The sequence below is a fragment of the Rhea americana genome, unplaced genomic scaffold (genome assembly GCF_003343005.1).
Source record: "Rhea americana isolate MKP2758 unplaced genomic scaffold, rheAme1 scaffold_5, whole genome shotgun sequence".
In the NCBI taxonomy this organism is placed as follows: domain Eukaryota; kingdom Metazoa; phylum Chordata; class Aves; order Rheiformes; family Rheidae; genus Rhea; species Rhea americana.
Genome location: NW_028186645.1, coordinates 12016916 through 12031217, shown reverse-complemented (window position 1 = coordinate 12031217; position 14302 = coordinate 12016916). Strand labels below are relative to the sequence as shown.

Here is a 14302-nt window from a genome sequence, read left to right as displayed (position 1 = left end):
CTGGTCACTATGAGCAGATGAATATTTCAGGCTTCCTTTTGGTACACCTTTTGTCCTGTGCCTTTCTAATGCCTGAGACTCCAGTAAAGTAGTCTTGACTATAAAGATGAAAGCTGGCAGCTGCTGCCGGGATTTTTTTTTCTTTTTTCCTTTTCCTTTTTTTTTTTTTTTTTTTTTTTTTGTGCCCTCAGCAATTACGAATCACCCACAACGTTCTCACAGTTCATAAGGCTTCTATTAAATTTTTAATAATCTTCTTTTCCAGTGGCAGAGAACTCTTACTGGAGCTCAGCCCCAGAGGTATGAATTATATATCCATAAATACACTCATAAAGCAAAAAGCAGGATGGCTTCAAGGGTAAAGTAGACCTTTTACATCCCCAGTGATCTTGGTAGTTTAAAAAAAAACCACAGCCCTCTGAAAAAAAGGTACATGTGCTAGATTTAAAGACTGTCTTTTAAGGAATATACACACAGTGTTTGTTTCAAGGAATGAGAAGGCCAAGCAGAGCACTGGGTGTTTAGTTTAGGATTTCCCACTTCAGAGAGCTCGGTTCTCTCAGTGCTGCTTCCTGTTTGTTGTGCACTAATTTTTTGCAATTACATTAGTGATGAGGGAGCTAATTTTGCATCCATATCACTGTGAAAGAAATTATTTTTTCTGTTTCCCTTGCATGTAATTCTTTGGCATTGTGCTGGCAGCTCAAGCCTTTAAGAGATAAACATATTTCTTCCTCAGAAACACCCATTCCCTGCTTGTGAAAGAAAATAAGGAGTAGGTGAAAAATAAATCTGTAAATCCTTGTGATATCTTTGGATTTCTAAAGCAGCCCTGAACTCAGAGCCTACCAGTGAACATTACTAACTGGTGCTCAACAGCCAACAGAAAAAAAAGGTAGAGAGGAAAAAAGAGGAAGGGAAAAGCCCCTTTACTGCCAGGAAACAGTCCATACCATCCATAAACAGAATTGAAGCCAGGAACTTATGTTTCAAAGCCAAGGCCTGTTTGAGTGATGGCATTTCATTTTAAGCATGAAAGTTTGGAAATAAAAACTAAGTTTTTTTCACATCAATAAAGGGTTAATTTCATGATTATAAATTGGACATACTGTTAGAAAATCAGAACTTCAGATAGGAACATGCAAACATAAAACTTTCCTGAGATGCATTTGCCATCCAAATTGTCATGTAAGGTTTTTCTGGGACTGGTTTTAGTTTTGTTACTGAATATTCAGCTCTTTAAAAAGCTTGCCTTCACAGTGGGCTTTTCAGAGTCCAGTTCCCACATAAAAACATACTGGGCAACTACGTGGCACTTTGTCTTTTAAAATCTTTCAGCACTTATATTTAAAACTAGCTTAGGGACATGGGCAAAAGATTTCTCCATCAAAGGACAGCTGGCTCTAGGCAGCTTCCTGGTGTCTCTGCTGTCATTTTGTGGAAGATGGATCTTCCCGCCACCCTGCCTTTATCATCTGCCTATCATCACACTCCCTCTTGTGTCTCTTATGAGTAGAAATGTAGTACCAGGAACAGAGTTCTTTGTCAGATATTATATGAAAATTTGCACTTCTTTCCAAAGATGTCTGTGATCATGTTTCTCTCCTTCCTGGGATCTTTTCAGATTTACATTCTCGGTAGTCCTTAAATAACAGATTTCTTTTAGACTGAGTGGCATTTTTATCATGCCATTATAAATGGTGTTGTAACTCCCATTATAAATCATATACTCCAAGAAGTATTAATTCTGAATTGTGCATAGACATTATTAGACAAATAGCTTCTAGCTTGCTGTGAGTTTTGCATAGATGTCTAACATACCAATATGAAGTCCAGCAGAAGTTGGACTTGATATTTAGAGTACTTTTTTCTGAATTAGCTTCTGCCACACAGCTTTCTTCTCCATCTCATGGCTTAAGTAAGTGTAACAAATGAATTCCTTGATGATTTCTTGATTCCCAAAGAAGGACCTTTAACAGCTTCTTTATTTCTTTAGTGTACAGGGAAACATGTTGTGGATCATAGGACACTGGAATAAAACTAGAGATTAGATTAAATAATTGTATGGGAAATCAAAGTTAATTGAACCTTGCTGGAGTGAAAGTTACTTCCCTTCTCCCATAAGAGAGATTAAGGTTTTGTTAGCCTCATTTCTGATTCTGCCCTACTGTTTTCCATCCAGCAGACTTACTGGAATCAAGAACTCCAAACTGCTCTCCACCACTTAAATGAAGCCATCGACTTTTCTAGACTTTTCAGGAAGTCCATGATCATTTTATTGTCATTGTAGTAGTTTTGATCATTGACTCATATCATGAACAGCAACAAAAACTGTAGAAAGATTACCTGGTTCTAAATCAAGTTATGTTACAAATGGAAACTGGGTCTAAAGAAAGAAAATCTTCATAGCAGATGTAAGACATTTACATTCCCTTGAAGTTAAATCTAGGAAATTAATAGTAAATTGGATTCAAAAAATTACTCTTTGGAAGAAAAATGCCCAGAATATTGTCCCTTTAATAACAAAGGCAATTCAAAACTTTAGATGAGCAATTAAAAACTGCCAAACTTAGTGTTCCAACTGGGTATCACAGATGACATGTTAAAATCACAAAAGAATATGATTATTTAACAGCAAAACACTGATCTTAWAAAGTCACTTAAAGGGACAATGTCTATCCTAGACTTTCTGGGACTTAGATTCCACAGTCATGCAATTTGCTTCCATGTACACCAAAATTCTATTATTTTATTCATTTTTTCCAGACTTACAGGTGATCATCTCCTCTAAGGCCTGCTCCAAGTTTATTCGGAGACCACCTGTTTGCACAGATTATAGATGCCCTACATGGATAGGACTTTGTGACATATGTAAATCACAGTACCTATTCCAGTTTCTACATTTCTCAGAAAACAGCTTAGATATCCAAGTACAAAATGCCATGTAGCTGTCTGGCAGACTATAGCTTTTTGCTTTATTTTGAAGATACATAATTTGAAGAGATTGCCATTATTTTATATGTATGATATTTGTTTTTTCTTCCTTTGTTCAGTATCAGAAATGATATAAATATGCTGAGGAATTTCAGGAAACTAAGTAGCATATTCAAATTGGTCCTTTATATCTTACCTCACAGATAAATTTACATTGAAAGTATGTTAAGACACTATGTGAAGTGCCTCATCCCTTATTTTGGCCTACTTTCTAGCCTCTGAGTTAAAACTAACTGTTTCAAATGATTAAAATGTGTCAGCACTCAGTTTCTCATCAAGAATAAGAATAAGCAATATAGATACTTTAGCTATCAAGATTTAATCAAACTATTATGTATCTTTTCGGTATCCCAATGCATTGCTATCCTCAGTAGGTAATTTGTACAAATGTATTGGCTCTCCAAATACATTTAGCGTAAGATGATGTTTTTAGAGGCATAGTCTTTATAAAGCTCCCATGGGCATTACTGGGAGTATTCAGTGAGAAACGAGTGCACATAATATACAGTGTAGATCAGAGAGAGTGGAGTTTTGACCCTGACACTATTCAGCAGTCACTACAATGTCAGACTATTCATTGGCAATTATTAATACAAAAGTCAAAGCTAAAATTACTTATTTAGAAACTAAAATTCCTTTTTATATCTCTTTTCTTAAGCAACATAGAGTATAAATCAAAATTTTGTATGCATTAGAAATGTCTTGAACAGAGCTGTACTCTTCCTGTAGATCTAGATGACTGCACATGCTGTAAGATAAAACCCTCAGTTGCATTTAAATCAACTTGCTTAAGTGGCTAACCAAAGAAAAGGGACCCAAGGAAAAATTTATACAGAAACTTTCAAAAGCAACACAGCTTGTCTTTAAAGAAATGTCTGCAGTCTGAATGTCAGCAAAAGACTATATAGTCCAAACATAAAGTAATTCATTATGCTTCCATAGCTATCTGCTTCTCAAGAAATGACAATAGGTACGAAAGCAGCGTCTGCAGTACAGTCCTGGGATCAAGCACTAATCTGGGTCATCAGAGTCCTTGTTTAATTTTATCATCATCAACAACACAGTCTATCACAATTTTTAATCAAATGACAGCAAAAGAAAAGAAGAACTGGGCATCAGTAGCCCAAGAAGCTGAAAGGAAAGGGGCATGTCCAGTGTAGAACAGGATGGTAAAGATTAGAAAAACCTAAACAAGTTTTGAGTAGAGGTGTATACCTTCATGGACCCTAGTGAGTATGGGTTGTTATTCCATTCCTCACTTTCATGAGCCTCTCCACAGTTTAAAAAAGAGACAACAATCAAGAAGAAAAGCCTGAATGGGGAAGAACATCATAGAAATTGCTGCAGAAGGAAAGCAGACTTGAATGGCAGAGAAGAAATACCAACATTTGCTTAAATGAAAAGAAGCAGAGAAGGAAAAGTTGGTAAGATAAGCAGTAAAACCCATCGAAGAGAACGTTGCTGTATGAAGGTTTGAGGTAATTCAGTCAAAAAGTCTTGTAACCGGTTGCTTAAGAAACGTCACTGCCAAAAATCAATGTCCTCTGAGTCACTTGAGAGTATCTTCAAAATCAAAAACTTTGAGTCCTCAAAATTTCAGAGTTTTTCACAGAATGTACCTTACCTATGTTAAAAGGGGGAGGAAGTGAAACTTACAGTTTACCATAATATCAAAAGCAAAATGGGAAGCGAAGGGTGAAGGGAATCCCCAGAAAGTATGTTGTTAGTGTAGTTATGACAGGAAATTTGGATTCCTGACACTTTTTCATAGTTCTCAAACCATGTGCTGCCCTTGAGCTAGGTGAGTTGAAAATGATGCAGTGCTATTAAAATGTACTAATATTCTTCTTTTTTTCTCTTTTTTTCCATGCCAGGAGGTGAATTAGTTATCCCTCTACTTGTAGAAGACCCTTTAGATATYCCTCCTATTGCTACTCGTGCACCTTTCATTACACTTCCCCCTACCTTTCGCCCCCTCCTCACCATTATTGAGACCACCAAAGATTCCCTGTCCATGACCTCTGAGGCGGGGTTACCTTGCTTGTCGGACCAAGGCAGCGATGGTTGTGATGATGATGGCTTGGTGATATCTGGGTATGGCTCAGGGGAAACCTTTGACTCTAACCTACCCCCTACTGATGATGAAGATTTTTACACCACCTTCTCCTTGGTAACAGATAAGAGTCTTTCCACTTCAATCTTCGAAGGTGGCTACAAAGCACACGCACCCAAGTGGGAATCCAAGGACTTTAGACCTAACAAAGTCTCCGAAACTGGTAGGACTACTACCACGTCTTTGTCCCCTGAGCTGATCCGCTCCACAGCTTCGTCCTCGACTGGGATGGTGCCCAAAYTGCCAGCCGGCAAAATGAATAACCGTGAGCTCAAACCCCAGCCTGACATAGTCTTGCTTCCGTTGCCCACTGCCTATGAGCTAGACAGCACAAAGCTGAAGAGCCCGCTAATCACTTCCCCCATGTTCCGTAATGTGCCCACAGCAAACCCCACGGAGCCGGGAATCAGACGGGTTCCGGGGGCCTCAGAGGTGGTCCGTGAGTCGAGCAGCACAACGGGAATGGTCGTCGGCATTGTGGCTGCTGCCGCCCTCTGCATCCTCATCCTCCTGTACGCCATGTACAAGTACAGGAACAGGGACGAGGGGTCCTATCAGGTGGATGAGACGCGGAACTACATCAGCAACTCGGCCCAGAGCAACGGCACGCTCTTGAAGGAGAAACAACAGAGCTCAAAGAGCAGCCACAAGAAACAGAAAAACAAAGACAAAGAGTATTATGTGTAAAAAAGAATACTTATTTATATATAAATATATAAATACTTAATGAGATTTAATTGAAATATCAGAACCATTACAGTGAAAGAGATTGGGAGATATCATTTGTGGGAAAAAAGTATTGGGAAAAAAAAATTCAGCAGTGACTGTTAATATCTCAGTCATCGCTTGAAGTCAGCAAACTCTACCCTAATGTATTATAAAGCACACTTAGCATTCTGGAGATGGCGTGTACAACTCTACCCTGTTAGCGGACTTGGACATCTCCAAATCTCCTCCTCCGCTGAACTTTCTGCAAAGGTAGAAGACTTCATGGCTTACTTGTTTCATATCTCCAAGTGAGTCTTTAACTGTTTGTGATCCCTGACTGTATTGATAATTTTTTCAGTTTACTTATTTAAAAAAAAAGGCAGGAAAAAGAAAAAAATACAAATACTATAAATAACAAAAATATTGAACAAACTGCTCTGGCCTTGTCCAGTATAAATATAATTTTTTGAGACTGGAGGAGGGGAATAAATGATTTTGGAGATTGTTGGGTTTTGGTTTGGTTTGGTTTCTTGGGTTGGGTTTTTTTTTGATTTTGTTTACTTTTTGGTGTGGGAGGGCAGGGTGGAGAGAAATGATACTTAGGGGCGAAAGTGAAACTGGACATGAATTGAGAAGAAATCTCGGGAAAAAAATCCATAATAAAAATAAAGAGAGACTATTGCCATATATGAACTCAAAAGCTATCCATGGTGTTTACTCTGCATATCTGGTTGTGTTGTCTCTAGAATCCTTCGTCTTACAGTAAGTTGTTTGCTAACAACGCAGTGAAAGTGTGTGATGGGTGGTGATGAAGAAAATTATCATGGAAAGCTGGTCCGCTTGGATCTAGCTCCAGTATTTGCAATTGAACTGAAAAACAGATGGATTTGGGTCTGTTCTGATGAAGGTCATTGGCTTTATTTGAGAATATCATTTAGTATGCATTAGCACAGCCAAACTTAAGGGGATTTGAAAACTTAAAAAAGAATGATAAAAAAAATGGTTCACCATTCTGAGCTGAATATACCATGCAAAAATAAAGGAGCCTTTCTCTGGGTTCTGGTTCTGTGACTGATTGCAATGCATGCAGAAAATAATAACAAATCAATTTAATAAAGAGATCAGAAAGGTGCCACTGGAGTTCAACTTGTGACAAGACCCAAAAATGTCAGATGAGCTAAACACTTGTAAAAGAATGCAAAATGAAAAATACACAGATTTTTTGACATACTTTTTTCATGTGTAGTATTTTAATTTTGTAGCTTGACATTTCAGACCATCTGTCTTTCAATTTGCCCTAATCTACCTTTTCCTTCTCTTTTATATGAAAGAAAATAAAGCTGCTGTGACACACAAAGATAATAAAGAAAAAGTAATTTAATAATATTATATRTATATATATATACACACAGATATATTTATCATGGTATGTTTGGTGGGACGACTGGAACAGAAATTCTGTTATGGTCTTAACATGGAATGAGAATGTTCAGGAAGAACAAAGTGAAAAGAAACAAACAACAAAAGCAAACTTTAAAATGTGAAAGCGTGTGTGTTTTAGCTTTGTCACAGTTACCTGTATCAAAAAAAAATTACAAAAAAATTCTGAAATTTTGTTTACATATTTTACTACTTTTTTTGCTAGTATAATTTCTATATGGATATTCTGATGATGTATATACTGTTCTATGGTTAAATTGGGTATTTCTTTTGTTTTTATTTAACTTACTTAATTTGAATATTTGGTTTCCACATTTTCCCAGTTACCGTGAAAAGAGTTATCTTATTGTACAGTACAATAACCAGGTGGTTTGATGGCCATGCCTATCATGTGCAAAAAAGCAAAGAAAGGAGAGAGAGAGAGAGATAAAGAGGAAAACAACAAAAATGAGATGGATTGAGAACTCTGGAATATCAGAAATGTACACTTTTTCTGTATACAGATGAAAATAATCAGCTGTTTAGGTTTAGAAATCTACTCTTGCTGGTGTTTATAAGTCGCATGAATATTTGACTTTGAAGAAGTGTCATCAAATACACACACGCACATGGGAACTTAAATTCAAAAAAAGTAGCCTTCTCAAACATTTAGAGAAGATGCTTTCCTGTTAACAAGAAATTTTCAGTGTGTGTATGTGCGCGCGGGTGTGGTGCGTGTGCGCGAGAGATTGAGCTTTTCTTTTCCTTTTTTATTTTTTATACTAAAAAAGGATTCAAAAGGGTATGAAAGCACGATTTTAGATGATTTAACTGGCCGAAACTATATAAAGTTGATTATATCTTGATGTCTGTAAAAGATTGCTGTTCTTGGAGTCTTGGAGTCTTGTGAAATGATTTCCTGCTTTCTTTCTTCTTTTCCTTTTTGCTTTTGTTTTTTAAGTTAAGGAAAAAAAATAAGAACTTTCCTTTTTTTGTGTAAGTTTCTATTGGACAGTTTTTGGGAACATGTGCATTTCTGTATGTGGGCTTCTACCATATCCCTGTTGTTTTATGGACAACTTTAAGAATTTTTGTTTGAGTTATTGTGATGTTACTACTTCCCCCCCTTTCTTTTTCTTCTACCTTTTTGATTCTTTTTATTTTCTTATTTGCATTTTGTTTAAAGATATGCTTAGCAATAAAATGTTCTTCCCAAAGCCCTGGATGTTGCTGAGTTTTTATTTACATGGCTGAAGAGCTATTTCTGCTTTTTAAAGGTGAAAAGTAGTCTCTGAAGCAGATGTTCTCCCATCCCAGAAAAATGCCTAACCACTAGTACAGAATCAYGTTTATGTTTGTATTCTTTCTTTAGTCCAGTGTATCTTTAATTCTTTTCTTCACAGGAACATAAATTCAACCTGAGTGTGGGGTCTGCTTCTGACTACTCCAACCCCTTCCTTCCCCCACCACTTCAATAGGTAATAGAGCAGTTCTTTGGAATATGGCTTTCAGTGACCTGAGATAAAAGACAGAACTGCATCTGATGATTGAATGCTTTTACCACTAACCTGTTGTGTTAAACAGGTTATCACCTTGCTTCTTTCAATTACTCTGTTTCTGGAGAAAAAGAAGTAAGCCTTATTCAGCTTTTTAAAGCAAAACACAGTCATTTTAGTGTCAAGAGAGAGTCAGAGAAGCTCTGCTTTTCAGCAGATCAGTGTGTGTGTGTGKGGGGGGGAAGGATATAGGGCTTGACGAATCCTCAGTATTTCCCTTTTGCTTAGCTCTTTGTGGCTGCGTACCAAGGCATTGACTTAGTGTGCCCTTCCTAGCCTGCTGCCTGTTTTCAGTCTCACTTTGAAGTATTTAGCTTTTCCCAAGATGTTTATGGGATTCTGGATGGATCCTTCTCCTGGGGTCACAAGTCTATATGTGATGTATTGTAGCAGCTGAATCCTTTGGCGAGGGGGTGATTTGGGTGACTTGGATATACATACAGAAGGGTGTTCCTCTTATTTAAGGATCTAATTTAAATCCTCTGAGTTACTCTGTGATTATCCACTCGCTATGTAACAAGCACCACAGGTTACTTATTACAGGTGTTTTGAATCAGGCTTCAGTACCTAAAGGAGATGGTCCAAATGCACCCTTCCTTCTACACAGACTCTGGGACTCTCAAAGCCCCTAACTCAACTGCTGCCTGGCCCTTTTTAGGCCTATTGACTGTTAAMGTGTTTTACAGTTTTGCCCATGATGCAAAATGACCACTGCTCTATCTTTACCAAGTTGCACAGTACTCTATCTCACAGTAGCAGGGTTTTCCAGATAGGCTATTCCCTCACTACCTGAAGGATTGGACTTTACAGGGGCATCTGAACATCAGTCAAACCAATTTCACAGACCTTTTATTTTTCATCCACAGACAAAATCACTTTGCCCCCACCCAAAAATCTGCAGACATTTTTGAGCAGTGTTTTCTACATCAGGTTTTATTCACAATCAAATTAGAATTAGAATATATTTTGATTGTTCAGATATTACCTGTACTTCCTACTACTTTGTTTGCTCACATTTGAATGTGTGAGAATATTTGTGTGTATGTACATGTCTTTTTTTTTCATTTTACTGTTCTCATTTCTTCTCTAATTCATGTTCTAATACCTTATAGATCTTTCAGATGATCTCTGAACCACAGGTTGAGGAACACTAGTCTAAACTACTCTCTACTCTTGTCTGTCTTTCAAAATTGTTGAATTCCTGGATGTTGACTGGTAGCTATTATTCCCAGTATCTAGTGCACTTAACTGGCACATGAAAGATCTAGGTCTTCACTATCTGCCTCTTCTCATATTGCAGAAAAATCCCTTATCACAGAGCAGTGGATGTTCTGAAAAAAACAATTTGGTTTGTGCTTTTCTCAAAAACTATTGCACTTCTTATTATGAAATATTATGTGAAGCAAGAAATTTAAACTTGATTTACCCTAACTCTCTGGCTAGTCAGTCTTTCTTGATTTTTTTCTGTCACCTAATGACCAGTTTATTGCCTAACCTAAACAAAAGTGGCAGCAAGGAAGCTTGCTTGCTGCCCAAAAGGCTTGTGGTTGTTGCACGTCTTTGGATGATCAGAGAATTGTTGAGGTTGGAAGGGCCTCTGGAGATCATCTAGTCCAACCACCCTAATCAGAGCAGGGTCAACTAGAGCAGGTTGCTCAGAGCACTGTCCAGTCAGGTTTTGAAAATCTCTGAGGATGGAGACTTCACAATTTCTCTGGGTAACCTGTTCTAATGTTCAATTATCCTTACAGGGAAAGAGCTTTTTTAATGTTGAAATGGAATTTCCTGTATTTCAGTTTGTGCTCATTGCTTCCTGTCTTGTCACTGCACCAAGTCTAGTCCTATCTTTTTTTTACATTTTCCCTATAGGATATTTCTACATGTTGATAAGATCTCCTCTGAGTAACAGTTCCATCTCACTCAGGTTCTCTGCCTATAACAAATGCTGCAGTCCTCAATCATCATTGTGGCCCTTGTCTGGACTCGCTTCAGTAAATCCATATAACTCATGTGCTGGGAAGCTGAGCACTGAAACCCAGCATTCTAGGTGTGGCCTCACCACCTCACCTGTGCTGAGGAGAGGGAAGGATCACCAAGATTTTGCATTTCCTTTGTTGAACTTCATGTCTGCCCATTTCTGCGGCCCATCAACAGCTCTCTGAATGGCAGCACCTCATTGGCTGGTGTATCAGCCACTCCTTCCAGTTCTGTATTGCCTGTAAACTTGCTCGGGGTGCTCTCTGTCCCCTTGTCCAGGTGATATGAAGATATTAAATAAAGTGAGTGATTAAGTAAATGAATATTAAATGAATAAAGATATTAAAACATACTAGTAAACCAATATCAACCTCTGGAGTATTCTGCTGATGACTGACTTCCAGCTGGACTTCATGTGGCTGATCATAACCATTTGAGCCCAACAGTTCAGCCAGCTTTCAGGCAGCCTCACCGACCACCTAAATAGCTTGTACTTCATCAGTGGCTACAGGACAGCTGGAGGKAGCCTCGAGATCACTGGCCCTGGTTCTCATGGGGGACTTCAACCACCCTGACATCTGCTGCAAGGACTACACARCAAGGCACAAGCAGTCCAGGAGGCTCCGGCAGTGCATTGATGATAACTTCTTGTCACAAATGGTGGAGGAGCCTATGAGGAAGGGTGTCCTGCTGGACCTCGTCCTTACCAACRGAGACGGACTGGCTAGAGATGTGAAGGTTGGGGGTAGCCTTGCTTGCAGTGACCACGAGATGGTGGAGTTCGGGATCCGGCAGGAAAGAACTAAGGCAACAAACAGGATTGCAACCCTGGACTTCAGGAGAGCGGACTTTGGGCTCTTCAGAGACCTAATTGGTGGAATCCCATGGGTTAAGGCCCTAAAAGGAAGGGRGGAGGGCAGGAGAGYTGACTAGTATTCAAACATCACTTCCTCCAAGCTCAAGAGCGGTACATCCCTACGAGTAAGAAGTGCAGCAAAAGGGGCAGGAGACCTGCATGGGTGAGCAAGGAGCTCTTGGCCAAATTCAGACAGAAGAAGAAAATACACAGAATGTAGAAGAGGGGACAGGTTACTTGGGAGAATTATAGGAATGCAGTCAGAGTATCTAGAGATGCAGTGAGGAAGGCTAAGGCCCAGTTGCAATTGAGTCTGGCAAGCGATGTCAAGGACAACGACAAGGGCTTCTTCAGACACATCAGCAGCAAGAGGAGGACTAGGGAAAATGTGGGCCYGCTCCTGAATGGGGCAAGGGCCCTGGTGACAAGGKATACAGAGAAGGCAGAGTGACTGAATGCCTTCTTTGCTTCAATCTTCACTGCTAAGGGCACCCCCATGAATCCCAGAGCCTGGACGTGAGGGARAAAGTTTGGAGAAGGGAAGACTTTCCTTTGGTTGAAGATGATAGGATTAGAGACCTTCTGGGCAGGTTAGACATCCACAAATCCAATGGTCCTGATGGGATGCACCTACGGKTACTGAGGGASCTGGTGGATGTTACTGGTAGGCCACTCTCCATCATCTTTGAAAGGTCCTGAAGAACTGGAGAGGTGCCTGAGGCTGGAAGAAAGCCAGTGTCACTCCWGYCTTCAAAAAGGGCAAGAAGGAGGASCCAGGCAACTACAGGCCAGTCAGCCTCACCTCCATCCCTGGAAAGGTGATGGAACAGCTCATTCTGGATGTCATCCCTAGACATATGGAGGAGAAGAAGGTGCTCAGGAGTAGCCAGCATGGATTCACCAAGGGGAAATCCTGCTTAAGCAATCTGGTAGCCTTCTGTGATGGAATGACTGGCTGGGKAGATGAGGGGAGAGCAGTGGATGTTRTGTGCCTTGAYTTCAGCAAGGCTTTGGACACTGTCTCCCATAACATCCTCCTAGGCAAGYTCAGGAAGTGGGGGTTAGATAAGTGGACAATGAGGTGGATTGAGAACTGGCTGGAAGACAGAGCTTAGAGGGTTGTCATCAGTGGCGTGGAGTCTAGTTGGAGGMCTKTGGCTAGTGGGGTCCCGTAGGGCTCAGTAGTGGGTTCCATCCTGTTCAACTTCTTCACCAGTGACCTGGATGAGGGGACAGAGTGCCTCCTCAGCAAGTTTGCTGATGATACCAAGTTGGGAGGAGTGGCTGATCCACCTGAGGGCTGTGCTACCATTCAGAGAGACCTGGAGAGTTTGGTGGAGAGAAACCTCGTGARGTTCAACAAGGGCAAGTGCAAGGTCCTGCACCTGGGAAAAAATAACCCTAGGCACCAGTACAAGCTGGGGGCTGACCTTCTGGAGAGSAGCTCTGCAGATAAAGGACCTGGGAGTGCTGGTGAATGACAAGCTGACTATGAGCCAGCAATGTGCCCTTGTGGTGAGGAAGGCCAATGGTATCCTGGGGTGCATTAGGAAGAGTGTTGCCTACAGGTCGAGGGAGGTGATCTTGCCACTCTGCTCAGCCCTGGTGAGGCCTCATCTYGAGTCCTGTGTCCAGTTCTGGGCTCCCCAGGACAAGAGAGACATGGAGCTACTGGAGGGAGTCCAGAGTAGGGCTACAAAKATGATCAGAGGGCTGCAGCATCTGCCCTTTGAGGAACGGCTGTGAAAGCTGGGCCTGYTTAGCCTGGAGAAGACGGAGGGAGGATCTTATTAATGTGTATAAGTACCTGAAGGGAGTTTGTCAAGGGGATGAGGACAGACTCTTTTCAGTTGTCCCATGTGACAGGACAAGAGGCAATGGGCAGAAACTGAACCATGTGAAGTTCTGCCTGAATGTGAGGGGGAATTTCCTCACTGTGAGAGCGACAGAGCACTGGAAGAGGTTGCCCAGAGAGGTTGTGGAGTCTCCTTCTCTGGAGATATTCAAGGCCTGCCTGRATGCAACGCTGTCTAATATGCTCTAGGTGACCCTGCTGAGYGGGGTGGGGGGGTTGGACTAGATGATCTCCAGAGGTCCMTTCCAACCTTACTGATTCTATGRCTTTGCTAAAGGCAAGATGAACACCATGAACTGCTCTCCCCTCATCCACTGAGCCAGTCATCTCACTGTAGAAGGCTCAAGCATSATTTCTTGTTTATAAAACCATGCTGACTACTCCCAATCACCTTCGTGTGCATAATATATTTGGAAATTCCTCCCAGGAGTCTTTGCTGCATGTCAGGCTGGRCTGTGCTTGAGCTTGGAGATTATTCTTGAAAATTATTCAGCTCTTCTGGACCCTTCTTCTTTTGCCTTGTTCCCTCTTCTCAGGATCCTGAACTGCACCATCTCATAGTCACTACCACCCAGACCATCTCTGATCTTCATWTTCCCAACCAATGCTTCCTTGTTTGTAAGTATCATGTCCAGCAGATCCTCTGCCCTCATCAGCTGCTTGATCACTTGAGTCAGAAGATTATCATCAGTGACACTAGAAATCTCCAGGTTTGMTTGTACCTTGCTGAATTGCCCTTCTAGTAGATATTGGGGCAGTTAAAGTTCCCGTGATGACCAAGGCCTGTGAATCTGAGGCTTCTTCCAGTTGTCTGAAGAAGACCT

The 14302-nt window shown here is 40.6% G+C and overlaps 1 protein-coding gene across 2 annotated transcripts in view; it reads left to right on the top strand.

Moving 5' to 3' along the window:
* The window catches only part of NRXN3 (neurexin 3), a 960107-nt gene extending 952715 nt beyond the window's left edge, over nt 1-7392 (top strand). For both annotated transcript variants that reach the window (XM_085317601.1, XM_085317600.1), the window contains one exon: nt 4869-7392. In XM_085317601.1, the coding sequence (XP_085173727.1) occupies nt 4869-5794 (926 nt within the window). In that variant the 3' untranslated portion in view covers nt 5795-7392. The remainder of the gene's footprint in view (nt 1-4868) is intronic.
* The last annotated feature ends 6910 nt before the right edge of the window (nt 7393-14302 follow it).